Source organism: Austrofundulus limnaeus, unplaced genomic scaffold, assembly GCF_001266775.1.
Source record: "Austrofundulus limnaeus strain Quisiro unplaced genomic scaffold, Austrofundulus_limnaeus-1.0 Scaffold43, whole genome shotgun sequence".
Classification (NCBI taxonomy): Eukaryota; Metazoa; Chordata; class Actinopteri; order Cyprinodontiformes; family Rivulidae; genus Austrofundulus; species Austrofundulus limnaeus.
The window spans coordinates 1,433,038-1,449,555 of record NW_013952445.1 but is presented as its reverse complement, the minus strand read 5'-3'; the positions used below and the strand labels follow the sequence as shown (position 1 = coordinate 1,449,555).

Below are 16,518 nucleotides of genomic sequence, written 5' to 3'. Positions count from 1 at the left end.
AAAGTTGTTTGCGATCCGCCATTAATACAAAAGAAGAAGAAGAAGAAGAAGAAGAGAGGAGAGCGAGCAAACAATGGCGACTGGGCCTGTTGTTTCTCTGCAAACTGGCAGTCCTGCCAGGGAGCTTCCTATTTCGTTTCAGCAAGTAGGAAATCAGACTCTCGGGGATCGGGTAAAATCCGAAGATGTAACAGGTGCGGTCCACAGTTTATTTTTTTATTTGTTTTACCTTGTTTTTAGTATTCTGAAAAGCTCTGAAACGTTGGAAAAGCGACCGAGGCTAACGCAGGCTAACATAACAACAGCTAGTCTAGTCATCCTTTTGATAACTAGTGGCTGATTATTGAATATGCTTTCAGCGATTTGGAACAGCTACACATTTTAGGGCAAAATAAACACACAGTAAGTCGTGAAACGTCAGCATATTTCATTGGACTTGGTGTCTGTTGACGATGTTACAGCTGTATGAGCTAATGACTAACAAAAGCTTCTGGCTAGTATCTACATAAACTTTGCTCAAATGCCAACCGGCTAAAGTTAAAAATCACAAAAATGTCTTCAGCAAAYAATTGAAAGTTGTTTGTTCACATGACTTCATGAAGATGTCATTGCAACAATTTTATAGCAGTGTATAGAGAACCTTTAAAAACAAGTTGTCAAAATTGCACTCAGCTGCAAAGGCTAAAGCATCTCTAACCTGCTGGAGTGTAGCAAAACATTTTCGACTGATTTAAAATCAGACCATGTATGTGWATAATGTCTTATACCCTAATTTCTGAAGGAAATTATTTTTTTAGAAGCAGAGAAGCAGAGTCGCATGGCTGCTCTGCTGGAGAGGCTTCATGCCAAACACAATGYTTCTCGGCCATGGCAGGAGACCAGCAAGGTTGTGCGTCAGGCCATGGTAAGTCAGATACATCTTTCTGTAAATAATGCATACATTCACAAAGCATTACTGTCTTAAAATATGACACAAGTGTAAAACTCTCCCAAATGTCGAAATCCAGTTGAGATTGGCCAGGTAACTTGCTGTCAGCTCTTCTTGTTTTTATTCTAATACAAACTAAATGTTTTAAGCCCACGTTTTGCTCATGTTTTCTCTACTCCTTTTGTGAACAGAATTGAACAAAATAAAAATAAACAAAAACCTGCTAAGCTACTTCTACCTGGGCTTGGTTATCCACACATTATGTTGTCTTACCCCTTTTGCATCTGGTATTTTATCATTTAGACCAGAGGCGAGCAATCCTAGTCATCAGGGGCCACTATCCTGCATGTTTTACTTGTTTTTTTGCTCCAACATACCTGATTTGAATGAATGTRTGATCATCAAGCTTCTGCAGCACTTCAAATCCTGAATCAGGTGTGTTTCAATCAGGGAAACAAGTAAAACATGCAGGATAGTGACCCTCGAGGTACTAGGATTGCCCACCCCTAATTTAGACTGTAATCATATACACATATACTGTTTTAAATTACTGTTGTTAATGAAGAGCTTAATTACAAAGTATTATATTATTATAGTATTGGTATTATTTAGTTGTTTACCATAGTTATTTCTCTGTTATATGATATGTAGACGCTCCTCCTAGTGGCATGACTGTGGTACAACAAAGGCACAACTTTTACATTTTTATTGTTGAAAATCTGAATGTTAAACCAGAGTTTATCTAAGTTCTGAAAATATTTTTATGTTGATTTTAACAAGTAATCCTAAATGGCATTAAACATGGTCATAGTTCTACAGCGGTGCTGTTCCTTAACATATCAAAGCAAAACAGACAAAAATAACACAACATACTTTATGCATATTCAATGGCGTAATGTACATTTTCTACACATTTTTATTTTTTCTGTAGTAACATACATGTAGTGGTTAATATTATGTGGGGCCGGTTACACTCACTCAGCCTGTAAAACACAAACAAACTTGGAATATCAGATATTGGTGATGCAGCTGTTTTTTCCTCACCTGTCTTATTTCTCACCCTCTCTTCACATTGTGTCGCAGGAGAAACGCGGTGTGGTGAATACAGCAGGTCACCAGCTTTTGCTCAATTGCTTGGAGACCCTGCAGAGAGCACTAAAAGGTGAGAATGTTCAAACTGTAGATGACTTAACAGGTCTCTTAAATAGTTCAGAGAAAAAAAATTGTGCTTTTGTTGACTTACGTTTGGCTCTATTTTATTTTAACTCATTACTGATGATGCAGTCGTATTGTAAGTTTTCTGATCGTCTTTTTTTTAGTCTCCTCTCTCTCCTCCATGACTGATCGTCTAGAGTCCATAGCTCGGCAAAACATGTAAGTATGAGACGTTGTGTTTCTTGTATTGGATGTTAAGAACGAACTAGAATAGTTACTGGAGAAACTGAGAGGATTCCCCGCCGTGCAAAACTCGTCCTGTACATGTTGAACATGTTTGCTGTTTAAAGAGGTTCTGACAGCAGTCCTAAAGGTGTATTTGATGTCTGATTGAGATGTCAGCAACTTGTTTGCCAGTTTTTGTCTGTAGGTGTTGCAAAATAACTGTTATAACTCGTTTTGTGTGTATTTTGGCAAAATTTGTGCTTTGATTCATGAAATATTTTGCTAACAGACATTTTTCTATGCTATGTTTGTCATTTGTAAGACTTGAATACTCTAAAAAAGGGGATCAGTTCTAAAGATCTTTGACACTTTGTTTCACACTTTATATTCATTCAGCATATGTAAAATGTGCTGATGTCCAGCTCTTATATGGTAATCCAGGGTTGCTTGGACAGGCATCTTATATCTGAGTTGGACAAAGTGTTGGACAGTGACAGGACTGTCCAATGATGACTGTATTAGAGTTTCATAAAGTTAAAATCAGTGGTTCATGAGATACTTTAAAAAGCATTCAGGTTTAGAAGGCTTTGAGGCCTACTCCATTAATTTCCAATGGCTTTTGTAGGGTGTCTTTGTCGGCCTACTGCGTCGCCATGGTAACAATGAACGTACAGTTGAGTAAGAACACACTTCCTCTGGCCGAGCTGGTCGTTTTGACGTATAAAGGGCTCGACACACAGGGATCGACAAACTACAGCGATTAACGGCTGTCATCGCATCCATCCATCCATTTTCTTCYGCCTATCCGGGGTCGGGTTGCTGTCATCGCAGTCAGGGTGAAACCCGACACACAGGACGCGATAGCGATCACAGCATTGGGAATCGTGCTCTCAGGTCACTTGTCTTCACAAAATTTGATTGGTTCTTGACTCTGAAGGCGGGTGTGCATTACGGACGTGTAAACTAAACAAATCTTGCGATGYTAATGATATTGAAAAACAAACAHACATCAAGATACARTTTTATGWGGAAAAACTTACCATAAACTTCACCCTGGTGCCAATAAATTCCCACAAAGCTTTTTAGTAATCACTTGGTGAAAGTGTTAGCTAACGGCAGTGTGTAGCAYACTCTCCTCTCATTGGTCAGTCAATGAAACCCTCGCTGATTGGTTGTACGCTAAGCGACAAAAATTAAACATTTTACAACTTTCATATGTCGCGTCGCAAGCTCGCATGTGCACGTCTACGTGTACGAGCGTGAAATTTCACATGCACTATTTTCGCCGGTCGCTTAGCTGGAGGAGGGCAAGCGATTGTCGCCTCACCGCACAGTCTCCATAGGAAATGAATGGAGAGTGAGCGACGTCGCCTCCCGTGTGTCGAGCCCTTAACTTATGTGGTTGCGTTCATGTTGAAAATATGTTCTTTCATTTGTATTGAGAAAAAGTGGCCGAAGTTCCTTCGGCTGCTATCTTGTTTTTGAAGTTTCCGCTCCAGTATGTGACAGAGGTTACTCTTAGCTACCAGTAAACCAAGTTTCAGCTCAATATATCAAACAGAAGCAGAGGGAAATCCCTTTGAAAATAGCTATGGTGGCCATCTTGGATTTTTATTTCAGCTACTATTTACGGTTAAGGTCACTGTCAGCTACTTGTGTATCAATTATTAGCTCAATATATTGAAAATTGGCTGAATTGGAGTTATTTGGACTTAGCTATGGTGGCCATCTTGGTTTATTGATTTTGGCTACTGTTAGTGTACCAATTTTGAGCTCATTATGTCTGAAACTGGCTATTTTATTTAATGAAACTTATCTAAAGTCGTGTGAGCTTTAATTCACAAAGATCCAGCTTTAAATGGCTTGAAATGGCAGAATGAGAGCCTTGTTGCTAAGTTAGCATTAGCAGTTAGCTTTAAGTTGCGGGCAGCCATTGATATCGTGTTGAGTTAGTGCTCAGCTAGCAGCCCACCAAATTTCAACTGTGTATATTTTCAGACTGCTGAGCAATGAAGCTGCTATATTCATTTACACAAAGGAAACTCCTCAGCCAATCAGAAAGCTCAGTTATGGTCACACAGTTCCCGCCTCCTGTCAATCAAAATGGTATTTCGCACAGAAACAGCCTCAACCAATCAGGAGGCTGGATTCCCAGCTGCAGTTAATCCGCACACACACCGAACCAGGCACATTTTCTGAAATTAGACAAAAATCCCTACGTTTTGATGTATAATTTGTCTTTGTAACATGAAAATTGTGGCTGTGGTAGGAATTTGTTTGCAAAGTTTCTTCTTTAAAATTACAGAGCTCACACTCTAAGGTCACATGACCTAGAGTGTGGAGCTTCCCATGTAATCCAATGGAGATTTTTAGATGAGTTTTTTGGGGATTACGTCGCCATGGTAACAGATTATGTAAAGATAAATAACAGCACACCTCGTGAGATCGACGCCGACGCAATGATGTATTTTTCATGGGGCGCCGCATTAATGGTGGAAGTTCTGGGATGAATAATAAATAGAGTCCAGTTTAGAGGTGGATAATAATACACTCACCGGCCACTTTATTAGGTACACCACGCTAGTAACGGGTTGGACCCCCTTTTGCCTTCAGAACTGCCTCAATTCTTCGTAGCATAGATTCAACAAGGTGCTGGAAGCATTCCTCGGAGATTTTGGTCCATATTGACATGATGGCATCACACAGTTGCCGCAGATTTGTCGGCTGCGCATCCATGATGCGAATCTCCTGTAAGAAATACGTGTTTTAATATGGTATGTCCGAATAAACAGGATTCAGCTGGATTTCTTGTTAAAAASTTTATTTCAGTCCTCTGACTCCAATCAGCTTCATTCAGCTCTCAGCAGCACAGGCCTCAGCGTACAACCTTGGGCCAAACCAAAACAAACACGGGAGCTCTGCTCTGAGCAGACACTCTGCAAAAAAACGCTGACTTCTTTCTACTGTAATAATGAATTGAGCTTATAATGTTCATCTCTTCCTGGTTACACCCCAGAGGTGTTACCTTTTACATCAGACGTCAGAACGTCGCTCAGTTTTGTTTAGGCTAAGAGAAAGAACACATGATAACACACACTCCAACTCTTTGTCAGCTTCAACCTTACAGACTGAAATGATCAGAAAGTATAAAATACAAAACTGAATCTAATATTCAATTAATCAGTTACAAAATTTCTTCACTCCCGTTCCACCACATCCCAAAGATGCTCTATTGGATTGAGATYTGGTGACTGTGGAGGCCATTTGAGTACAGTGAACTCATTGTCATGTTCAAGAAACCAGTCTGAGATGATTCCAGCTTTATGACATGGCGCACTATCCTGCTGAAAGTAGCCATCAGATGTTGGGTACATTGTGGTCATAAAGGGATGGACATGGTCAGCAACAATACTCAGGTAGGCTGTGGCGTTGCAACGATGCTCAATTGGTACCAAGGGGCCCAAAGAGTGCCAAGAAAAGATTCCCCACACCATGACACCACCACCACCAGCCTGAACTGTTGATACAAGGCAGGATGGATCCATGCTTTCGTGTTGTTGACGCCAAATTCTGACCCTACCATCCGAATGTTGCAGCAGAAATCGAGAGTCATCAGACCAGGCAATGTTTTTCCAATCTTCTCTTGTCCAATTTCGATGAGCTTGTGTAAATTGTAGCCTCAGTTTCCTGTTCTTAGCTGAAAGGAGTGGCACCCGGTGTGGTTTTCTGCTGCTGAAGCCCATCTGCCTCAAAGTTCGATGTACTGTGCGTTCAGAGATGCTCTTCTGCCTACCTCGGTTGTAACGGGTGGTTATTTGAGTTGCTGTTGCCTTTCTATCAGCTCRAACCAGTCTGCCCATTCTCCTCTGACCTCTGGCATCAACAAGGCATTTCCGCCCACAGGACTGCCGCTCACTGGATGTTTTTCTTTTTCGGACCATTCTCTGTAAACCCTAGAGATGGTTGTGCGTGAAAATCCCAGTAGATCAGCAGTTTCTGAAATACTCAGACCAGCCCTTCTGGCACCAACAACCATGCCACGTTCAAAGGCAATCAAATCACCTTTCTTCCCCATACTGATGCTCGGTTTGAACTGCAGGAGATTGTCTTGACCATGTCTACATGCCTAAATGCACTGAGTTGCCGCCATGTGATTGGCTGATTAGAAATTAAGTGTTAACGAGCAGTTGGACAGGTGTACCTAATAAAGTGGCCGGTGAGTGTAGGTTGCCATTGTTCATGGCAATCCTAATAAATAAATAAGAAAGAGACCAGTTTAGAGGTGGATAATAATAGGTTGCCTGCCATTCAATTGAATGGCCCATTCTATTGAATTTGGCAGTGCAGTCCTAATAAAGAAGATAGGATGACATGCTTTCTGTTCAGTTTTTTAAGACTCTTTGTTTTGTGTACAGGTTGGGCTCTCACCTCAGCCCATCGGGGACAGAGTGCTACATCACATCAGACATGTTTTACGTGGAGGTACAGCTGGACACCAGCGGACAGCTTTTAGATGTGAAGGTTGCACACCAAGGGGAAAACCCAACGGTCAGTTTGTTTTAGTTTTGTTGCAAGAAGAAACTTGTTGAAAAATTAAGACTGTTTATTTATGCTCTGCAGCCACAGATTTGCTGCAGTTGCCTCTTTTACAAAAAGGAGTGTATTTTTATTTTTAAAATATTTTTCATTTGTTCGAATTTCTGTAACGTCTTACATAGAGATTGAACTTAATGTTTTTTTTTAATTTTTTCTCTTGTATTTGCTGGTAACAGAGTTGTCCCGAGCTGATTCAACACCTAAGGTTTGTTGAAAGAACACAGTTATAAACCTCACAATAAACTCTTACTTAAGATTTACATTTTAATTATGGGTAATGTTTAATGCACCAGTAGTAAATACTTGAATAATAGTTGTCCCATTTTTTTCATCAGCGAAAAGAACTTTGAAGAGTTCTCTAAACACCTCAAAGGACTGGTTGATTTGTACAAGCTTCCTGGTGACAAGTAAGTAAAGTTGTAAATCATAAAGTTGTCCTTAAAGCTATCATCAGAATGTAATACTGCTGTCATTTTTAAACAAATGTTTGGCCTTTAGAGACCATATTTTTTCCCTCTTTAGTTAAACCAAAGTAATTTGTAAGGATTAATCAGTAGAAATCAGATTCCAAGTTTAATGATCAAGACGTATTTGGACTGAAATACAAAACCTTAGATACAGCTAAAATCTTCTTTTGAAGTAAATACAGTTTCAGTATATCTGATGTTCAACACTGTTTGATTTCCAATCCAATGTGAAACAGCATTTAGAAATGAAGGTTTTAAAGTGTGCACATAAATTTRTAGATACCTTTGACAAATTTCACATGCTGTGTGGGTTTTGTGGAATACACCATTTATTTATATAAAAAGAATTTCTATGTTTCAGTAAACTGAAAACAAAGATGTATATAGCACTGCAGTCCCTGGAGCTTGATCTCACCAAGATGATGCAGATGTTTAGGTGAGTTTAAAGAAAATTATTCTTCATTTGCACCATTACATGTTGATTAATGTTTAGTAAATGACTGGAGGCTGTAAATTCAATGGTGTTTTTGTGAACTCCCATCAAATTGTGTGAATAATCACGGAATAAAAATATTAGTGCAGATCTCTCATGACTTTAAAGCGGACATGTCATGCAAATTTTGATTTTTTTTTTTTAGCTGTTGAATGCATTTTGTACTTGGAGTCTCTTTGACTGTAGAGAAGTTGAATTTAGGCTATCTTGTTGTAGAAATCTTTATATTCTATTTGGATCATATTTTTCAACCCATTCAGTTTTTGTACAAAATCCATATATAAATAGTTCATTAGTCCTTACCATGTCGACCTGCAATTGACCAGGCTAATAGCAACTGAAATAAAAGATTTTTTTCAGTGTGGTCATCTTACACTATTGCATTCTGTATCTCTGTCTGAAAGGTAAAAGGGAACATTTTCTCACAAAGAATGGCTAGGATTAGCCAAAAATAATCCTAGCCTTCTTTAAAGACTTGGAATTATAGAGATCACTCAGGTCATTAAGAAACATGCCAGCAATTTGACAATAAACCTCGATAAGGGATTCTTATTTTTGATGGAAAGTGACCCGTCCCAACAGATTAAAGCAAAAGTGAGAACTGATTCAATAAAACCAAAATAAAACATCTTCATAAAAACAGAGTTGACTTTAAATGAATAAAGCTTGCGATAACAGTGCATACGCTAGTGTTCTTTCTTTACAACACACCGTTTTACACACCTGTGACTCAAAACTCAATTTTTCTTCAATGAGTACTCCCAAGTATTTATACTGTGGTTCCAGCTCTACTGTTTGACCATTAATTACCACTGCGGAAATTTGTGTGGGGATTTTCTCAAAGTCTATGCAAATGTCTTTTGTTTCAGTCATGTTATTACTTTTATAAAGATTCTCGACACCAATTTAAAAAGTCATTGACAACCAAACCATGTTCAGGGATTTTCCTGCTAGGTAGTGACGCAAACGATGGCATCAGCAAATTTAATAATGTGATGTCCAATGTGATGGCTCTTGCAGTCATTAAACATATAATAGAGGTGAGAGGACACCTGTAGAAGAAAAATAAATGATACGATGAATGATAGATAGTTCATATTTGAATGAATATTTGGGATGTTAATGAAGAAGTGTAAAGTAACTTTTATGAATTTTGACCATGACTATAGTAAAATTGAATTTAGATGTTTTAACAGAATCAGTAAAAAGAGTCACTTCCTATCGTTTATCTAAATTGTCTTGTGAATTTCTGATTTAGAGTAAAAAAATTCATGTACCTGCTTTGCTAATTCTTGTTATGTTTTCTAGGTTAGCAACAAATGCTAACACAGTTGAAACAATCCTCCATGGGAGTGTGGGCTTGTTGACAGCCAGGAGTGGTGGCCATCTGGTTTCTCTTCACTGCTATGTGTCACCCTATGACATATTTGAGGTGGAAACRGGCTCACAGCTCAACGTATCAGATAGCAATGGTAAGTTTTTAAAGAATAATTCAGACAAGTAGCTGCAGGAAGATGGACACACCAGCAATTGTCGTCGTATAGCCTTTTTTTTTGTAATATTCATCTTAAGTGTGGAATCTTGTTTTTGCAGTACCGAGTTCTTTGGGCATTAGTGTCTCCGTGACAATCGAGGGAACATCTTCTGTGTACAAACTTCCAATTGCACCCCTCATCACTGGATCCCACCCAATTGACAACAAAGGGTGAGAGAAGATGTATCATTTTGTCAAGATACTTTGCAGTTATAGAAAACCTTTTATAGCATACAGCCGGGACAAGCGGAATATATATGAATATGAACAAATAGKTTTTTTTCTGAATTTCAGCACACCTTCCTTTTCCACTGTGACCAACTCCAACTGTGTAGATCTGCCAGCTTGTTTTTTCCTCAAGATGAACCGCCCCATGCCTTTCTCACTTTCCTTTATTCAAAGGATAAGCAGTGCTACTTGTAAGTTATAAATACTTTGTGCAGATGTCATAAACCTGCTCAGAAATGCATATTTGCTTAAAATCTTAAACTTAACCTTTTTCCCCCAGCAATCTCAGTGTTTGAGACTTCTCCCAGCCTCTCACCTCTCTACCAGCTGATTGTTCAGAGTCRGCTGCAGCTCCTGGAGGAGAGCAGCTCTGTGCCACCTTCACTGCACAACATGCACTTTTATTCTGTGAGCTGATGCACGCAACACAATCACACAGTGGATTTTTTTAATCAGTTCWTTTATTTTTGTTTATGTCTAAATCAGTGATGTCCAATCCTTGTTCTTGAAGGCCGCTATCCTGCATGTTTTAGATGTTTGTTTTTTTTTTTTTTGCTTTGACATTCTTTATTTGTATGAATGAGGGATTATTGGGTTTCTGCAGAAATTGAAGACTTGCTGAAGAGCTGGGAAACCACTAAAAATGCAGGATAGTGGTCCTCGAGGACCAGAATTGGACACCACTGGTCTCCATGTTATTTATTCATTTTTTAATAAAAAATGTTTCTCATTTCTTTTTCTTTTTTTTTATTTGTCACAATTACTCCATCTCTTCTAGTCTGTTTGTAAAATGTGCACTTAGTGATGCAGACTTTGTTTTGATGTACCTTTTTGTTTTTTTCATAGATTTTACCAGATCAACATCATTGCTACTTCCTGAATGGAGATGCCCCAGTGCAAGATGGTCATTCATTGCAAGGAGCAATGGTGTCCAAGATCCCCTTTCGTCACCCGGCACAGGTGCCCCTCTTGCTGGACATAATTCGCCACCAGGCAGCATACAACACCTTGATTGGCAGCTGTGTCAAGCGAACTTCTGTCAAAGAAGGTAGGAGTGTTATCTCCGACTTCTTGTATTTGAACCATCATCTTTAATGCATGTGTCTGTTGTCTTAAATTTACCAAATGTAATGTCCGATTTTGTTTTTCCAGACAGTGCAAGCCTCCTACAGTTTGAAGTTTGTCCACTTACTGACTCAAGTTTCAGCGTCTCATTCCAGCATCCAGTCAATGAATCATTAGTTTGTGGTGAGTCTTCACTTTTTTAAAATCTTAAATTTTTTATGACTTTTTTTTAGAGGAGTAAAGCTTTTCCTTTATAATGATATAAACCATTTTAAACAGAGGATATTAAATCAGTGATTCTGGAAGCAGTATAGTTTTGATAGTGAATGTGTCTTTTTACTATAACTCATACTTCTGTGTGTTGGATGTAACACCTGCTCTTATCAATATTAATTGTAAATTAAATAGAAATTTTAGTATTTCATTAAATCCCAAATTCTCTCTTCTATCTGATGTTTTTCATCTAGTTGTGATGGAGGTTATTGATTCCAGACAGGTGATCTGCAATCTGTATAAAGGACCATCAGATGCTTTGATCTGCACTGATGAATTCATAACCAAAGTTGTGCAGAGGTGAGGTTTTTAATATTATTAATTTTACAATTGTTTTTTTTTTATTTTTTATTGCACATGGTAATTGTTTTCTCATCCACATAGATGTATGTCTATTCCTGTTACCATGCGGGCCATTCGAAGGAAAGCTGAAACCATTCAGGCAGACACTCCAGCTCTTTCATTGATTGCACAAACCGTGGAGACCATGGTGAAGAATAACCCGCCGCCTTCTGGTAGTCCTACTTATAACATGACAATAGGTGATGGAACTAACCCCATTGGACTGACTGGGATTACTGAAGGCAACACACCTACTGGAGTAGGACCACCTGGGGGACCTAATTTTACAGGTCCGATCACTACGCTGTTTGGAATTTCTCGTGCAGACAGACAAGCTCAAGGAGTAGAGTGTGTAACCCCAGGCGGGGTGGCTGGTCAGCAGCAGCTTCAGCAACAACAACAAAGTCAAGGTCATACAGATGATTACAGTAAAGTCACTCAGAATCCCATCCTGACAAGTCTTTTACAAATAACTGGAAATGTGGGGTCCAGTCCCAGCTCCCAGAATGCACCACAACCCCACCAAACGCCACCCCCAACATCCTCCCCTGCTAGCAATACAAAGAATCATCCCATGTTGATGAATTTGCTGAAAGACAACCCCACACAAGATTTCGCTGCCCTGTACAGCTCTAGTCCATTAGAGAGACAAAATTCTTCATCTGACTCTCCACGGACAGATGGCATGAATTCTTCCTGTGCTGGAGTTAATGCCAAAGGGAAGAAGAAACGTCCCCGTGGACCTGAAAAGAGTGGGGTGTTGCCTGGAGCAGGTGCAGGTGGTGGTTTGGGTATTAAATCGCAGCAGGCGTCTATGTCCCAGCATCACTCTGTAACTCACGAGGATGACTTCCACCGTGAGCTCCTCTCTATGGACGTAGACGCATCTCAGAATTCTATCTTTGACGTTAACTTAACCAGCGACGGCCTTGAAACACCCCACAGCATCACTCCAGCTCCCAGCCAGTGTGGAACACCGCCCCCTGGTTCCAGCATGCCATACCCACTGTCTCACGTCCAGTCTCAGCAGCAACAACCTCCAGGCACAATACCACCACGTATGGTCCGCCTCCCCAGCTCTGACAGCATTGGGCCTGATATCACTGAAATTTTGCAAGATTTACCCGATCAAACAGGCAAAGGCAGCAGTGGAAGCCATGGGCAGCCCCCCATTGGCAGTGGTGAGGAGGACGGAGGCCCCCTTGGTACTCCCATTCGTGACTCCTCCAGCTCTGGTCAGGGCAGTGCAGTGTTTGACTCAACGGACATTTTTATTTCCAACAGCAATGAAAATCCCTTCACAGATGCAGCTGACCTGATTGAAGAGGCGGCTGTAACTGCTGTCACTCCCAACAGTGACGCTTCTTCCAACAATTTATTTCCCGATGCATCTGACTTCAACCCGGACCTCCTTTCACAAAGCATCTTCAATGAAAGCTCTCCAAGTGCTGATGAAGACATTGACCTAGGCAAAGGATTTGTGGGAACTAGTCAGCAAAATACTCCATCAGGAACCCCCCAGAATCCTACTTCACACGGACAGAGTACTCCAGAGGCCTCACTGAAGGACCCTTTTGATATGAGCATTGTTTATGGAGGCAACAGTGGCGGTGGTAAACCACTTCTGGGACAAGCACCTGACTTGGGAGACACTCATGGCGGAGGATCCCAGAGCCCCCTCATGATGGGGCTTGGTGCCACATGTGCTGATTTTAAAAATACAGAACCCAAAGTTAAACAGGGACTCATGCGTCCAAAGGATGAGAATGTGGGGAGTGGAGGTAGCAGTTCTGGATTGGGAATGGGGAGCAGCTCAACAGAGAGCAAACAGGTTAAACGAAGTAGAACCCCATCCAGTGAAGGAAAGTCCAAAGATAAGCCCCCCAAGCGTAAAAAGCTTGATCCTGATAGTAAATCCCCTTCCCACAGCTCAGGAGGGCGACCCTATACACCACCTAGTGGGGGTTTGGGCTCTGGAGGAAGCATAAGTGGCGGAGGCTCCAAGTCTCCTGGTAGTTCAGGGTGCTCACAAACGCCCCCTGGAGGTGCCACGCCTCCAATCCCCAAAATCACTATTCAGATCCAGAAAGGCACCATCACTGGGGGAAAAACATCCTCCCACAGTGGGTACACTTCCAGCAGCTCAGCCACAAGCAGTACAGGAGGTGCAAGTGGAGCAAGCAGCGGCAGCAGCAGCAAAAGCCACCATTCACACTCATCCTCTTCTGGGAAGATCAAGTCCAAAGAAGGCTCCATGTCACTGGGCAACAACTCCAAACCAGGAGTCGGAGGAGGGCCGTCCCAATTGAAAGGCTCCTCTCAAGGAATGGGTGTTGGCAAACCAGGATCCTCTCCTGTCACCAAACACGGGTTAACTGGACCTGGAGGTACTGGAGGTGGAATGGGAAGTGCTAATAAAATTAAACCTCAAGGAGGCAAGCCTCCTGGGTCACTTATGAATCCCAACATTAAACCTAACATTTCTCCTTCCCATTCTCGTTCCAGTAGCTCTGGTGATAAATTGTCCTCTCCAATGAAAATGCAGCAGTCCCAGGTTCCTGGAACACCCCCTTCTTCTAAGGCTAAATCTCCAATAGGGTCTGGGGGCGGGAACTCTGGTGGTTCCAAGTCTTCCTCTGGTGGAAATATTGGCTCCCAAAAGCCAGTTGGTGGGGGTACTTCCTCTTCGTCTTCCAGCATGTCTTCAGTTTCCATGAGTTTCTCAGGAGGCTCCCAGTCACAGTATGGGAACAGTGGCAGTGGAAGTGGAGGGACAGGAGGGGGTAGCGGAAGTGAAGGAAGTGGTGGTCCCGGTCAGAACAATGCAAATAACCCCAATGCCAAAGGGAAATCTCCCAGTCGGAACAAAAAACCTTCTCTAACAGCAGTCATAGATAAACTGAAGAGTGTGGGTGGAGGTGGAGTCGGGGAGGATGGTTGTGAGGTCGGGCCGCCTGTGGGGGGACCTGGTTCGGCTTCAACTCCTGGGGTTCCTGGAAATGTTCCCGGTGGACCCTCAAGCATGGGCTCTTCCAAGCACACCTCGTCCTCCCAAAGTGGAGAGTATAAGCGGGAAAAGTCTGATAAAGAGGCAAAATCTAAGGTGATGGTTTCAAGTGGCAGTGGTGGAGATAAGAAGGTAATGGAATCAAAAACAGGTGGCGTAGGGGGGGCCACTCTGGCCAAAATTATCATTAGCAAACCAGATAGTGGCTCGCCTAGCATCAAGGCTAAAGTGACTCTTCAGAAAACTGGAGAAGCCTCTTGTGAGTCGATGCGTTCGCAGATTTCTAGCCACAAAGCCTCTCCCCTCTTCAGTGGCTCCACTCCAAAACACGACCGCTCCTCGCCCAGCTACAGCCGCTCGCCGGGATACACCTCGCTCAATCACGACAGCGAGAGCGAATCGGGCAGCAGCTCGGTCGCCGAGAAGTCCCACCAGAACAGCCCCAGCTCAGACGACGACCAGACCACGCGCCCCATTCCCCCTCAAGACTACATGAGCTCCATCCCACTCAGCTCAGGCGAGAAGCACAAGAAGCACAAGAAAGAGAAGAAGAAGCTGAAAGAGAAGGAACGAGAGAGGGACAGGGAGAAAGAGAAGAAGAAGTCCTCCATGTCTATGGGCTCCTTATCACATTCGATGAAAGCAGACAGTTGGTCACGGTCTCCGATCTCGGCCTCAGATTCATCCCTTTCCATGCTTGGTTCGGATCGTCCATCCCGGTCCAGTCCCATCTATATGAGGAATGAGGATGATGATCTTATGGACTCGGCCCTCACTGGCAACCTTTAATTTGATCCTAAAGTTTTTAATTTTATTGTCTTGTGTGTATCATCTCTGCCTTTTAACGTACATTTTTATTTATTTAAGTCAAACCACACATTGGAACTGAATATGCAGATGTGGTTTTGAGTGATTATGGATCCGATAAAGCTGTATTTTAATGTTTATTAATTGTAATATTGTAATTGGGACAACAGTTTTACAAATGAAGCTGCCTCAATGTACATCTCTAGCTTCATTACAAAAGTGTTTTTAAAATGAATTATCTGACAAGTATACATTTTAGTCTTTTTTTTAAAAACAAAGCATTTTTAATATCAAATGTTTTCAGATGTTCTTTTTGTGCTTAATACATCTCGTAATGAGCATATGTGTTTGACGACACGTTWTTTGTTTGTATGCTGTCAAGATGAGCAACATAAGATCTGATGTATAAATATTGTAAAGTGAGAAAATTTTAGATGCAGCTGGGCATTTTTAGATTTTGCTAACTTGGTGTGTAAATTAGTGTAGCTATAGAAACTGATTGTGAAAAAAAATGTGAAAAATTAACTGTAAAATATTTGGAAGCATAAAATAAACATTTATTTCTGGCAAACTTCATCATACTGAATTGCTAGGAAATACGGTCTCTTCACGATTTTGATTGTGTTTCACTAGATGGCAGCAGAGCATCAGACTGTCGCCAAATGTTCATGTTGATTTGTGACACGTTACACAACCCAGGAGGTCATTCTTCAAGGTTAAATGGATTTTCACATCTTTATTCACACATCATAGAAGAGGATTTGTGAAATTATGATGCAGCAAGCTGCCAGAAATACACAAATAAATGTGTTTGAGTGGTTAGAAGTCGAAGGTAAAATCTTAGCTGTTCAGGTTGTCATCACAATATTTTTTAGATACAAACAATATCAGATCTAGATCACTTAAAATTAATCTGTGCGAACTATAAAATACAGCTAAGAGATTATCCTGAAGTATAGTAAGTGGTGCAGTTTCWAAGAATTCCCTCTAGATATTYGATAYGCAGTTCTGAAATGCAGGTATGYATTCAATRTAAACAAAGTACTCAGATGATTCCACTGAAACTCAAATGGAAGCTCGAGTCATTTTGGACAAGCTAAAGGTGATAGTGTCAGACTTTGTACCTAATGGCTCTTGTCATAGATGCCATTGATTAATTTTCAGTCATTTCAACTATTTTTGTGGGTAAACAAACATTAGTAAGCCGCTCCAAATATTTGCTTACAATTCTTTTTCATTTTGGAACACATCAAATATAATTAGGAAATACATAGTGTGGATTCATTATTATTATTATTATTATTATTTACTTTCTGAAAATTAGTCTTCATGACACTTCAGTGGGCACCTTTAATGAGACGCCCAGTTTAAAGGGGGCGTCATGTAAAATCCACATTT

At 41.0% G+C, this 16,518-nt stretch overlaps 1 protein-coding gene across 1 annotated transcript; it reads left to right on the top strand.

Annotated features, from left to right (window-relative positions):
* The first annotated feature begins 50 nt into the window (after positions 1-50).
* Positions 51-15,730, top strand: med1 (mediator complex subunit 1). The gene is made up of 16 exons (XM_014007633.1): positions 51-194; positions 798-904; positions 2,012-2,090; positions 2,248-2,302; positions 6,724-6,856; positions 7,081-7,109; positions 7,240-7,311; positions 7,733-7,807; positions 9,173-9,336; positions 9,458-9,569; positions 9,693-9,817; positions 9,907-10,034; positions 10,473-10,674; positions 10,779-10,874; positions 11,159-11,264; positions 11,349-15,730. Exons 1-16 carry the CDS (start codon positions 74-76, stop codon positions 15,100-15,102), a joined length of 5,358 nt encoding a protein of 1,785 aa, XP_013863087.1. The 5' UTR covers positions 51-73; the 3' UTR covers positions 15,103-15,730.
* The last annotated feature ends 788 nt before the right edge of the window (positions 15,731-16,518 follow it).